General features: G+C 38.9%; 1 protein-coding gene across 1 annotated transcript; it reads right to left on the bottom strand.

Moving 5' to 3' along the window:
* Positions 1-1,185: 1,185 nt before the first annotated feature.
* LOC131446425 (heat shock protein 30-like) lies at positions 1,186-2,107 on the bottom strand. The gene has a single exon (XM_058617642.1). The coding sequence runs from the start codon at positions 1,966-1,968 to the stop codon at positions 1,333-1,335; it is 636 nt and encodes a 211-aa protein (XP_058473625.1). The 5' UTR covers positions 1,969-2,107; the 3' UTR covers positions 1,186-1,332.
* Between the last annotated feature and the right edge of the window lie 12,049 nt (positions 2,108-14,156).

Consider the following 14,156-nt stretch of genomic DNA (forward strand, 5'->3'; position numbering starts at 1 on the left):
AAATGAGTCAGAGAAAGAAAGTAAGACTATTACTTACAAGTAATACTGTGGGAACTAATGATAGTTACTGTTTATAAGAATGACATAATACAAACATACATCAGTCACCTTCAGAATTAAAGGCAGTGACTGTATTAAATTTGAGGAATAAAAATGATTTCATAGTTATTACATTCATTATAGTACATTTACCTAGGTTTTAAATAAATGTCTATTTAAAACTATTTAAAATATTGCCATATTTATAGTAAAAAAAGTCATCTTTTAAACTTATTTTAAACTTTAAACGTTCATATTTTATGTATTTATGTCACTTATTATGTTCAATTATTCTTTACTGATCTACTTTGAACAATAAAAATTGATCTTCTGTATACATTCATATTTATATAGATATATATAGATCTATAGATTCGTTTTTTCTTACCAACCTAAGATATGAGGTAAAAAAAAAAAAATAAAAAAAAAATAAAAAAATGAGAGCTCCAGTCTTTTCAGGAAATTTAGAGTCACTACCACACCTCTCCACTGGGAAGAGCTGTTTTTACAAATACCAGACGGTGCTGGATCTTTCAGGAACTTTCCTGCAATTGCAGAATTTCACCACTAGATGTCACTAATATTCATTGAACTAAGAGTAGTGACTGTGTTAAATTTGTTTTGATAGTGTGTTATCAATTCTAAACGTATTTTAAACTTTAAAGAGTTCATTTTCTATTTAAAAATCACTTTTCAATCATATTTCATTATTGCAATATTGTGACAAGTCCATGTGTCATGTGTTCACTTATTCTTCACTGATACTTTTACTTTTAAATACATCAGTTTAGTTACTTTTCTTACCAACCAAGGATATGAGGTACAAAATAAATAAAATCACACTTTAATTTAATTTATTTTCACATATTTATTATATTAATTTACTTATGAAAATAGATCATCATGATTATTATTATACAAATCAACACATATCATCATTATGTAACATTAGACTTGACATAACTTAACAGGGCAAAAGTTTTACATTTTAAGGTATTTTTACTTTAACTCAAAAGAGACAACTTTGCAATATACATTAAAAAAACAATAGACAGTTTAATTTAATTGTTTGTTTTTATAAAACAAACAATTATTGAAAACAGTTTCACTTCAATTGCGTTGATTTACACATAATTATTTTACCTATTTACTCATTAATACAGAGAATCAGAATTCACCATCACCATCAATATGTAACGTTAGTATGAAAACATGATGTTTGACAGAGACACAGTAACACTGTGATCAGTCCATGTGTCCAGGTTTGTCCTGTGTGCTGCTGTCGTGTGTCTCTCAGCTGCTGCTGCTGCTGCTGCTGCTGCTGTTGTTGTCTTCTGTGTGTGAAGACTCACTCTGCTGTGTTTTCTCCTCCGTGCTCCTCTGGATGCTCAGCTCTCTCTCAGCCTCCTCGGCACATGGAGCTCTGGCTGCCTGGATGTGGAGCTTCCCGTCTGGACTCAGGCAGCAGGTGACGGCTTCAGGGTTCACACCTTGAGGCAGATCAAACTCCTGTCTGAACTCCTGGAGTCTGTAAGAGTAGGAGCCGTTCCCGTCCTCCTGCTTCTTCTCCGTCTTGCCGCTGACTCTCAGCTTCCTGCCCACCTGCCTGACAGACAGCTCCTCTGGAGAAAAGCCTTCAGCGTTCAGGATCAGGCCAAAGTTGTCTCCATGTTTCTCCAGCTGGAAGGAAACTGGCTGCATGGTCTCACTGCTTTGGACAGACTTCTTCTTCTTCTTCTCCTCCTCCTCCAGGATCTGCTGTTGAAGTGTGTCCATCAGCTCCAGACTGCTGCACAGCTCCTGCAGGTGTCTCTGCAGTAGATGCTGCTGGTAGAGCTGAGGTCTAACCTCTGGCCACAGACTGCGCACAGGCCAGTGGACAAGCATGAGTGGACTGAGGCCAGACTGGGATCCACGAGAGCACAGCATCTTCAGTGTGGGTTTGGAGTTGATTCTTCTTGTTGTGAGTTAAAGTGTCTGTTCTTGTTGTGTTGTCTTCTGTCTCAGCTGTGGGACTGTCCACGCTTTTATATTCTAACTGGAGGAGCTTGAGAGTCTTCAGGAACTTTCCAGTCATTACCACACCTCTCCACTGGGAGGAGCTGTTTTTACATATGTCTGAATTCACCTGATGTTTCCTGCTTTTTCTGGAAGTTTCCTGTCTGACACATAATGCTGAGTCAACATTGAATTTCAGAATAAAGCAATTTTTTAAAAATATATTAGGCAGCATCTAATTATGATTAGGATTATTTGTTAAATTATTACAAAGATGTAAGTGTGTGGAGATAAAATCTCAATAATAATTTTTTTTTAATAGTGTTTAACTAAATATATTCCAGGTCATTTTCAATTGATCAGAAAGCTCAAAACACTATTATTATCGCTTAAAAAGTTAATATTTAACACCAGTTTGTACTTTACATGTTGACATCACATGCATCAGTGAAGAAAATGTGAATTTTGAAACGTTATACTTTTTATTTTTTTATTTTTTTTAGGGATACAATGTCCTGATATTAAATATGTCATTATAAAAATATTTTGTATTTTACTTATATCTTGTAATAGTTTCTGTGACTTTGGTGTAATATGCATATCTTACCACTAGATGACAGCATTCCCTTCCACTTGCTAGAAAAGCTCACTTCCACAACTTTGCTGTTATCTCAGCACTTTCCCCCACTTTTGTGTCATGTCTAATTGACCGATGTATTCACTTTTATGGCGACTATTGACGATGGAATATTTTTCATTGTGAATAATTAATTCAAAATAGCACTGATGCAAAATTAAGCTTAATTAAATTAAACTTAATGAGTTTTACACTTGCATCTTGTCGTAAAAATGCGTTGTTGCTGCATTTATTAATTAATTCACTTCTTAATTACGGTGTGAACCTCTCATCTGCCACTTTTACACTGTCTTTCTCTCTCTCTCTCTCTCTCTCCGGATCAGTGTACAGCAGAGTCTGTGCAGAGAAGTAGGGCAAGAACAACACAGGAGGCAGGATTTAGAACCCACAGTCTTCCTTTCAACATATTCCACCTCTCAAAAAAAAAGAAAAAAAAGAAGAAGAAGAAAACAGGGCTGGATGATGAAACCTGTGCTGGCAAACACACAGAGCTTGCTGCTGGGGGATGTGATGCCGAGGCTGGTGTCAATATTTTTGACACATAAAGAGAATGTATAAGAATTTTTGAGGAGGGTAGAGGAATGTTTTTTGTGTGTGCATGCGTTCACCTTTGGATGAACTCCCCAAAGTGAAGGCATCATACCAGTGAGGAGGAGGAGGAAGAGGAGGAGGCAGCAGAAGAGGAAGAGGAAAGGTAACGAAAACTAGGGTGAGGAGGAGAAAGTGAGGCTCAGCTTCATGTAAATCACCCTCCGCATTGTTCTGCTAATTCTGCTGGTGTGCACAAATATACACACGCACACACACGCACGCGCACACACACACACACACACACACACACACAGCATGTCAACCACATGCTTGCACTTCCTTGTTCCTGTCTTAGTTAGTCCCTGCTGGAGATGCTTTTTTTAATGCATCATAATCCCCCATCTTTCCCCCAGAACACATAAAAGAGATATCCTTCTATCTGTGTAAGTGGTTCTGACGGCCACCAGCTCATCTCACACACACACACACACACACACACACACACACACACACACACACACACACACGCAAGCTCATCAACATGCAGTTATTCCTTTGGCGCTGGATTGCAGGTTGTTAATTGGCTGCCAAGCAGAATGTGTCTGTTTCTGTGTGTGCGTGTTTGTGTTTGTGTGTGTGTGTGTGTGTGTGTGTGTGTACTGCAGAGCCTGGGGTCGCTTAGACATTCCCGTCACGTCTCTGAGCCTCGATTAAGACGTTGCTCCAGTTTCGAACAGACAGACATGTGGGGAGGAGGGAGGAAGAGGAAGAAGGAGAAGAGCGGTAGACGGGGAGAGAGAGAGAGGGGAAGAGAGGATACAGCATGGGGGTTTGGGGGGTAGCAGAGATGAGAGAGGGAAGAGAGGAGGAGAGGTGATGAGGCGGGACTCAGAGAAGGAGGTTTTGGTGGGGGGGAAGTGAAGGGCGAGAGGGAGGAAGTGAAATGCTGCAGTGGTTCTGTGTGTAAGACCTGGAACTGATAATTCCCCCGTACTGCCTTCCTTACTCCCTTCCTTCCTTCTTTGCTTCCTTCTTTCCTTATCTGTACTGGAGTGATGCAAAGCAGGAGGAATTTTCAAGCATCGACAGTATATATATCTACTTCCACTGGTGAAAAGTTCATGTCCTGCATTGGCAATTTTATAGGTTTCTCTGTCATTAACCGTTCAGGATTAAATTTACCTACAACGTAGGAGAATCGGCATTAGAGAATTAGAGCCCTGGTTTAAAAATGAACACATTTCACGTGTTTTTTTTTATTCTAAAAGGAAAGAACAGAAGTGCTAAGGATTTTTCTAGAGTGCTGATTCTCCTCCTGAACTTCTCTGTAGTAAAGGTGACTCATATGATGACAATATATTGGGAACTAAGTATCACTTTACAATAACTCTATTCTTAAATTATGTGTTAATTTAATAATTAGTTTATTAATTAGACCAAGTGGCAAGAATGTTGCTCAAGCTCTAAGAGGTCACCTGTAACCAGGCTCCTATTGGATTACAATAAATAAATAAAAGTTATTTTGTGCTATTTATAAATAGTAGTAACAGTAATATTTGACAATTTTTGCTTTCAAAGTTAACAACAATTTAAGCATCTAGTGCTAGAGAATGTAACTAATGTTAGACATCAAGTTAACAACAGTAAAAGCTAAGTTAAAGACAGTTATGTTAATGGATAAGATTTGCTGTCGAGTATATCAGCTATAAAGTTAGCTATCACGTTAACAACAGTAAAAGTGACTAATATTTGCTATCTATTATCAAGTTAATTGTAAAAGTAGATAATTAGAGAATGATAGAGAATGTAGCTAATGTTAGCTATCAAAGTAACAACAGAGAATGTAGCTAATGTCAGCTATCAAAGTAACAACAGAGAATGTAGCTAATGTCAGCTATCAAAGTAACAACAGAGAATGTAGCTAATGTTAGCTATCAAAGTAACAACAGAGAATGCAGCTAATGTCAGCTATCAAAGTAACAACAGAGAATGTAGCTAATGTCAGCTATCAAAGTAACAACAGAGAATGTAGCTAATGTCAGCTATCAAAGTAACAACAGAGAATGTAGCTAATGTCAGCTATCAAAGTAACAACAGAGAATGTAGCTAATGTTAGCTATCAAAGTAACAACAGAGAATGCAGCTAATGTCAGCTATCAAAGTAACAACAGAGAATGTAGCTAATGTCAGCTATCAAAGTAACAACAGCGAATGTAGCTAATGTCAGCTATCAAAGTAACAACAGAGAATGCAGCTAATGTCAGCTATCAAAGTAACAACAGCGAATGTAGCTAATGTCAGCTATCAAAGTAACAACAGAGAATGTAGCTAATGTCAGCTATCAAAGTAACAACAGAGAATGTAGCTAATGTCAGCTATCAAAGTAACAACAGAGAATGTAGCTAATGTCAGCTATCAAAGTAACAACAGCGAATGTAGCTAATGTCAGCTATCAAAGTAACAACAGAGAATGCAGCTAATGTCAGCTATCAAAGTAACAACAGCGAATGTAGCTAATGTCAGCTATCAAAGTAACAACAGAGAATGTAGCTAATGTCAGCTATCAAAGTAACAACAGAGAATGTAGCTAATGTCAGCTATCAAAGTAACAACAGAGAATGCAGCTAATGTCAGCTATCAAAGTAACAACAGAGAATGTAGCTAATGTCAGCTATCAAAGTAACAACAGAGAATGACGACTTGACGCCACATGTAAGTTCTTTGGGCCAGGTTGGTCGGTAGCTTAACTAAAATTAGCTATTAGGTTAACATGACTAGTCACATGACTCAGCTTTCCTTCATTTAATAATCTTTAACTTTTACTCTGGTCAAAAAAATAAATCTAAATTTGGAGATGCTGTTGTTGACGGACAGTAAGATCTTAAATAGTAAAATACCAGTGTATGAAAGCTGTTCTAACTCATTAATGTTTAATAAAATGCCAACTAATGATAAAGAGTTTATAAATCATTCATAAGGCTACAGTCTTACTGTATAGAAGTACCAGTTAGGAAAAGTTAACCTTACAAGTTATTCTCAGGAATAATAGATGAAGAGGTAGCAGAGGACTGTGACATACAGGAAACCTATAGACATCAAGTATTGTTAAATTATGCAGGAGACTGCTGTGTGGAGCAGCTCGGAGGACATCTGCAAATGTTTAAAAAAATATATATGACTCACACAACCGGCGGACGCCCTCCCTCCTCGCATACGCTATAGTACAGTATAGTATCTAAAAACTGCATATTATATAGAAGGAGATGACGAGAAAGTGAGCAAAACAGTGACACACAGAAAAAAAGGACTTGCAGACACGGCGGCACGATGGGAGTAGAGTGATAATTGGAGGGTTATAGATTCTGAACTCATGGTTTATGGCCTAATGAAGTCATGAGAGACTCTTCGACGTTTCTAGGCCACACGTATGCGCCGAGGGTCACGTGACACACAAACACACACATTTCTGCGGCAGATCGTCTGTTATGTAATCATACCAGCACGAGATAGAGAGAGGAAGAGGGGAAAAAAACTGGAACCTAAGTCTAATCAGCCTCCAGCAGATACACACACACACTTGAGCTGTCACTCAGACGCCGACTGAGGCCATGTTGCTCTCTCGCAGCTGCAGCATCCAAAGAGCCCGTCGTTGTTGACAAGTCATTATGATCGTGAATGAATATTTTGTTTGCAGGCATTTTATTTCTGCGGAGTCATGTGCACGGCAAAGATGTCAGCTGTTTGTCGCCGACACAAGCAGAGAGCGGTGTGAGGTGACGCTCGAGCAGCTGCGAGGTCAATGGCAACACAGCGTTAGAAAAAATTTTGTCTACACTGATGCTGAAAGTAGCCATTAGAGAGGAATTAATTGAAAATCAAGTATCACTTCATTGACTAATTGGTCTCATTCGTCTTTCTACAAGAACCTGCAATCTTTGTTTTTTTTCTCTTGACCTTGATTCTCCTTTATTTTATGAGGCAGTAAAAGTCTCAAAGTCTGTGAGCCTTTTCCTCCATGGCGGTTTCCCACGGGTCCTTGAAATCCTTGAAAGTTGGTAAATTTGATTGCTTTTCAAGGCTCTTGAAACTAAATAGACATGGGTCATTGAAAGTGCTTGATTTTTTTGGATAAAATAAGTTGAGTTGATATTAAGGTTGAATATCTTCCTTGTTTGTTACGACGCCACCTACTGTTTCATGCCATGCATTGCTTGATGTACGTAGGCCTACGCAGGACACACGTTGAGTCGTAAACTACTAGCGGTGTTGTGGACACTGTCCACTGTTTCCAATCCGTGCAGAACAAATGAGCAAGTAACGTTAAGCAAGAGACAGCAAATGACAACGTGATGCCTGGGAAATGAAAATTCCAACATCTCTGTGTCACAAGAAAATTACAAAGACTGACTTTGACCAAGATCTCAAGGGCAAATCATGCGGCAAATCAATAAAAGAGGACGCCATGGGAGAAACAGCTCTTACAAGTTGCCCTCCCATCTTAACTTGTGTTCAGTCCTTGAATTTGAGGGAATTGGTCCTGGAAAGTCCTTGAAATGTTATGCCAACCAAGGTGTGGGAACCGGCCTGAGGCATAAGCGAACTAAGCAGCTGCTTGGGGGGCCCCTGATCACCAGGAGGGGCCCCAATAGTGTGACGGTAGAAAAACTAGATATCTTCAGATTTCAATTCACGTCCAGTATCACCATTTTACTGCCTTCTAATGTTAAAAAAAAAAACCCAAAGAGTGACACTGCTTTGGAGTAAAAACTCCAAGGTCGTGGGAGGGCCCCCCCCCAATCAAATTCAATTTAGGGCCCCAAAAAGGCTTGGGTCGGCCCTGACCCTTTACAATAAGACTCTCTTACTGTAGGGGATTTCTAAATGGTGTATATTAGGTTATGCATTTGGTAATAAATTAGCCATCACACAGTTTTTATACATTGACATAATCTCACCACCAAGAAGGAAGAAAATTACAGTAAAAAAACAATATTGAAGTCAATAGAAGAACATTACAACGATACATGCAAACCAAGGGCCAGTGTACAATAAACTCGTCATTTAATTTAAATGTTTAGATAGAGAGAATACAGACTTTAAAAAAATCCTTTACGAGCAGTTGACTGTTTCTGTGATGACGCGAGTACAACACGAAACCAAACCACTGCAGTTAGGAGATAATAATTGAGTTGTAATTAGGGTGAAGTGATCCTTTAATTCAGGTCAGTCCACATTAAACTCAGCGGTTTTGCAGATTTGTGCATCAATGAGCGTTCCAAACTAAGCGGAGGAATGACCACAGGCGTTGAATTCGCTGGAATAATTGGTTTGCACAGATCCATCTTGTTTTTATCGCGTTCACCTCTTCGTGCAGCGCCACAATCGTGTGGAGGCTTGTGATGGAGGGGACAAGCAGGATTATTTGATTGATTTCTTTTTTTTCTTATCAACAAAACACTTTTCCGGTGACAGAGTGAAGTGTATGGATTTGTGCGGCCACTGATGTTAAGAACGGGTGTGGGCGGGGCCGAAGGATGCACCGGGCGAGCGCGGATTAGGTTAAAGAGAGCCATTTAAACATGAAAGGCCGTTGATAGCTGATGTGGGAGTATCAGACATTTCCCTCTTAGAGACCAGGGGCTTTAAAGCGGCACACACACACACACACACACACACACATACCCACATGTGAGTAAATCAATAGTGATGAGAGCAGACTGGTATCTATTACCTATTTAATTATCCTCCATCAAACAAACACGATAGCACCTTGAGGTCATTTGGACCACAGTGCACACACACACACACTAGTGTATGTAGAGCAAACTTGAAAGTGTGCATTCATGTGCGTTTCTGTCCACTTCTGTTTCATGAATATTGGGGATTACTTTGCTCAGATAAGCAGGGGGAGGCACAATCATCTGGGTCTCTATAGAAGCAGCTTAAACCTTCTTATACAGCGACTTTCAGCCATCTTAAATCTTCACTGCAGACCCCCGATTTTCTCCCCTGGTTGCAACGTTTTTGAGATGGGTACTGAGGCTTTTTAGGTTATGTAACTTTTCACATTTTCTTTTTCTTCTTCTTCTTGTTACATTCAGCATTATATTATATGACAGAGTATTTGGGCCGAACTCCGGTGTGTCAAATGTACGGCCCGTGGGCCAGAACCCACCAATGTGTTTAATCCGGTCCTGAGGATGAATTTGTGAAAACTTCATGAGCATCAGGTATTTGGAAAATATTTATAAAGAAGGAAGAATCACACAGATTTTGAAGAAATCATCTCTTTTGCTGGTTAAATCTGCGTTCTGATAATAAGAATATATGTAATTAAAGAATGATAAAAATCTCATAATATCAAGATGTTTTTCTTGTAATATTGACTGTTTCTCATCATATTACTTTATTCTTTAAAGATTTTTTTTTTTCTCTCTTAAGTTAAATCAATACTCATAATATTGCAATTCCATGTTCAAAAGTATAAAGCAGACATACATGCCACTAGAGGGCACTCCATAACAGTCAACATCCCCCAAATGTCCATAATTAGTCTCAATAAGTTGGGCTGGACATTTAATTGTCCATTGGCCGTGGCCAAGCAGGCAGGTACATCATCATAATCATCTTTTTGGAAGCGTTTTCAATTGTGATATGTGGCTATTGCCTTCAAGGTCACCTGGTGCTAAACCTAATATAAAATAAGGTGGTGTGTATTTAAACATCTCTAATTTCACATTTTCTACCCTTTTTCTCAGGCATCAAAGTGCTATGAGCTGTGCTAATGGTCACACAACAGACACCAATCTGGCTGAAACCAGTTAGTAGTGAAGCCGGCATTTTCATTTCATCAAATCAGCATTTCCTGGACATTTTATGACTTTATATAATACATTTTTGACATATAGCCCCTTTTAAACCTCATACTGACATGTACTGCTATTTATTCATTTGTACGTTTTACTTACTCATTGTTTTTGATCTCATTCCTGATCCTTGACCTTTGACCTTCATGGCTCAGAGCAATGTGCCATAAGTGATAAAAAAACAAATTTTTTTTTTTAAAGAGATTTTGATAAAATCCAATATTTTCTTCTATTCCAATACAAATGTTTGTACTCATGTACATCACATCCTCTACAGTTTAGTGAAGAAGAATCCACACGCACACACACACACACACACACACACCTTGTGCATGTGGCATCTGTTTCCTCTGTGTCTGTCGCTGCCATGCGCAGCGTCGTACAGTGGAACACGGTGTTTCCGTGCTCCACCGTGGGCGCCTTTGTTCCCCCCCGAACACGCGTGTTTGCCTTTGTTCTCCCGTAATGTGCATTGTTTGTCTGCATCATATCTGTATGACAATGATTAGCCGTGATGGATGAACGTGACCCGATAATTGTGACAAGGACGCGGCATTAACACCGAGGCAGGGACAATGGCAGTGAAGCTGCGCGGCCACTGCATTATTCAGACTGGGACGAATGAATGAATGAATGGATGGATGAGTGAATGGATGGATAGAGAGGAGAGATGGGAAGGGGAGGATGAAATGAGGGAGGTGAAGTGGAGATATGTACGGAGCGGTTTATGGACTCGTTGGGGGGAGGGCAGATGCAGGTTTTCAAAAAAGGAATTCATTATTATTATCATTTATTTTTTAACAACTTTATCTATATCGGGCAATAAATGTTGGGACTTCACGGTCAACCGTGTCCACACATCGTCCATGTCACACATGTTCAATGTTAGAGGCTTTTTTCTAACAAAAATGCTGTCATATGCAGGTTCATACCCCGTAATTATTTCTTTTACTGTGCAATTAAGTAAAGCAATTGATTCAATTCAAATTGTAATAAATACAGTTTTTGACAACAAAGAAGCGTCAATAAATCCTGGTTTCTATAAACTCTCAAATATATACTGAAAACATTCGATTTGAAAATAGAATTTGGTGTAATTATCTGCGCCGAGTGCACATTTCTGCACTCTTTGGCGTGATAATGGCGACGCGGCGACAGCAGAAACTCATTATTTCAGCCGCTCGCCAGCGCTTGACTGGCACATTCAGAGATGTATTAAAAGAACAATGACACCATCACATATTTCCCCCCCTTCCCCCCTGTCCCTCCTACTATAGAAACTATTAGTGGAGACACCACAGGGACACATACTGTATATAAAAGACGTCATTACCACAGCACTGATCTGTAATCACCACTGTCTTCTAAAAAAGGGACTAACTGGACTCAGAGGTCTGAGGTTCATCGATCCTGAAGCAGCATTTGTTGCTGTTTCGTCCACGGCGACTTCATAAAAAATGTGGAACAAAATGTAAAATATATTTCTAGACCGTGAATAAAAGAGCTTAAAGAAATAATAAGCATTACATTTACATTTTAAAAGTGAAAATACTGTAAAAAAAAAATACACAATTCTTAACCTTACTGATACATTTCCAAGTATTTCAAAATAAAAGCCTGGCTGTGTTTCACTTGTAAAATGCTATTGTGGGGGTTTTATTGTATGACTTGTTTATTTGTGTTGTGTTTTATATTTTCTACAGTATTTTATTGTTTTACTGCCGATGTACGGCACTTTGTTTCAGCTGTTGTTGTTTTTACAGTGCTTTGTAAATAAAGTTGGATTGAAGTTGGATTTTCTTAGCTCCGATTCTGTGATTCTCCAATCACTAATATCACACACAGCGCTGAGCGAGCAAGAGTCAACTTGAGGTGACCTGTGATGGCGCTGCGGGCCGGATAAAAGTGGTTTGTGGGCCAGATTGGGCCCCCGAGCCATATGTTGCCCATGTGTGTCAAACTCATTTTAGTTCAGGAGTCACAAATAATAAAATAATAATAAAAAAAAATGAATTAATTAAAATTTAAAAAAAATAATAGCATAATTACCCATAAACAACAAGATATCCACATTTTCCCCTTTGTTTTACATTTAATAAAGTATCTTTTTATGGATAACCTGAAATTTCTTGGAGAAAAAAAAGGGGGCAATTTCAACAAAATTATGCAAAAGTGTGCATAACAACGTACAGATCACAGTGGATCTGCAAATGCACAAAACATTCAAATATATCGTTTTCCCACATTACGAGCAGACCATAATCCCCCTTGAGGTGGGCCAGTTCTGGCCCGCGGGCCGTATGTTTGACACACCTGGTCTAGACTAGTCTTTTGTAGAGTCTGATACGCCCAGAGAGACAGAGTTTATCTGCGAGAAAGAATCACACGTGGTGAAACTTGTGTTTTTGTTTCTTCTGGCCCGGCTATCATGGCCTATTTTAAAGTTTTCGCTCCGTGTTAAAATGTTCGGTTCCGTCTTCCCTTTGGTGTCGGCAGGCTGATAAAATATGCATGCTTTGGACTTTTCACCTTTTCCGATTTTTATTCCTTGTATAAATCAAAGGAAAATGGAGCCTTTTATGGTTGGAGCTCATCCATGTTTGATGTGCAGCCAGGAGGGAGACCTAGATAATAGAAGCTATCAGAGTCTCTCTGTGTGTGTGTGTGTGTGTGTGTGTCCTCTGTCTCTTTCTCTTTAATTCCCCAACATTAATGGACTTGAATGTATTACAACACTTCCGAACGCTCGGACGCCGCGGCTAAATACTTTCACGCATCCGCGCACACACATTTGTATGTATTTAATATCTACATTAAAACATCTTTTACTGCAGTGAAGGAGCGACAACACAAGACAGAGAGACAGAGAGAGACAGAGAGAGAGAGGCACTTGAGATGTGTCCTGTAATCTACTGTAACCTCGTACATCATCCGTCCATTCATCGCACATCTATTCAGACAAAAATCATCCATTTAAATGAATTCAAACGTTCATTGATTTGTCTGTCGGTGAAAAAAAAAAGAAGAGGAATATTACTAAAGGGAAAAGAAGCTGAAACTGATCAAAGTAGAGCGCAGTGATTTATCACCAGCTGTGGAGAATCTGCAGGGACCGTCCCAACAGAAACTTCCCTCACATCTTCATCTGTGTGGCCCGTGGCAGAACACACACTCCACTGTGAGGAGGGGAGGGTACAAAAAGAAAATCAATAGTCATTTCAGAAACATGTCTTAATAATGACTTATTACACACTGCAGTGAGCACGACTGCCGCACTGAAGGTCAGACGGAGAAAACGGTTCCTTGGAGATTTGTTGCTGCACATTTGCAAGCGCTTTGCATCTTTTAAAAAACCTGCTTCACCAAAAAAAAAACTAAAAACAAAACCACAGCAAGAAATGTTTGTTCTCTGCAAAATAAAGTCCAACCATGAGCTTATACTGTAACTAATGTCAGATCTCATTAGGAAGCTAAGACAGGCCTTGACAAGCGACTTGATGGGGTTATTAAAGGGTGATCAGCACCCACTCTAATGGATTTACAACATAGGTGCTAATTATGGAGGGTCACATGATAATTGGAGGGTCATGTGATGGTCAGAGCCTGGTCAGTGAAATCATTAGGTCATTATTGGGCAGATAACGCCTTAATTATGTCACAAAGATCCATCTCTTTCTTCCCAATGTTTGCTTGAGTTAACAAAACTACAGCTATAACAAATACGAGAGAGTATTTTAGGTGAAGAATATGAGGAAAGAAATAGCAAATGTCAAGTTTAAGTCATTTAATCTGAAATCACACTTGGATAAATGGGTGTAAAAAGTGCAAATAATGACATGTGGTCATCAAAAAAAAACAAGATATATAAATAATATCTGGGAAAGTAGCAGTAAAAGTTGCTAGGAATGCAAATAAAGTAAATGTTAATGTAACAAGTACAATATTTGTTATTTATTTTTCTAGTAACTTTTACTCCACTACATTTCTGTCTTTGTTACGACCAAATAAAAGTTCATATTATGGTGTGTCTTTTTAAATAGAGCTTTTCTAGTCTTCGTGACAGTTTTCACCCATTCATGTGTTCT

This window comes from Solea solea, chromosome 19 (assembly GCF_958295425.1).
Source record: "Solea solea chromosome 19, fSolSol10.1, whole genome shotgun sequence".
Lineage (NCBI taxonomy): Eukaryota > Metazoa > Chordata > Actinopteri > Pleuronectiformes > Soleidae > Solea > Solea solea.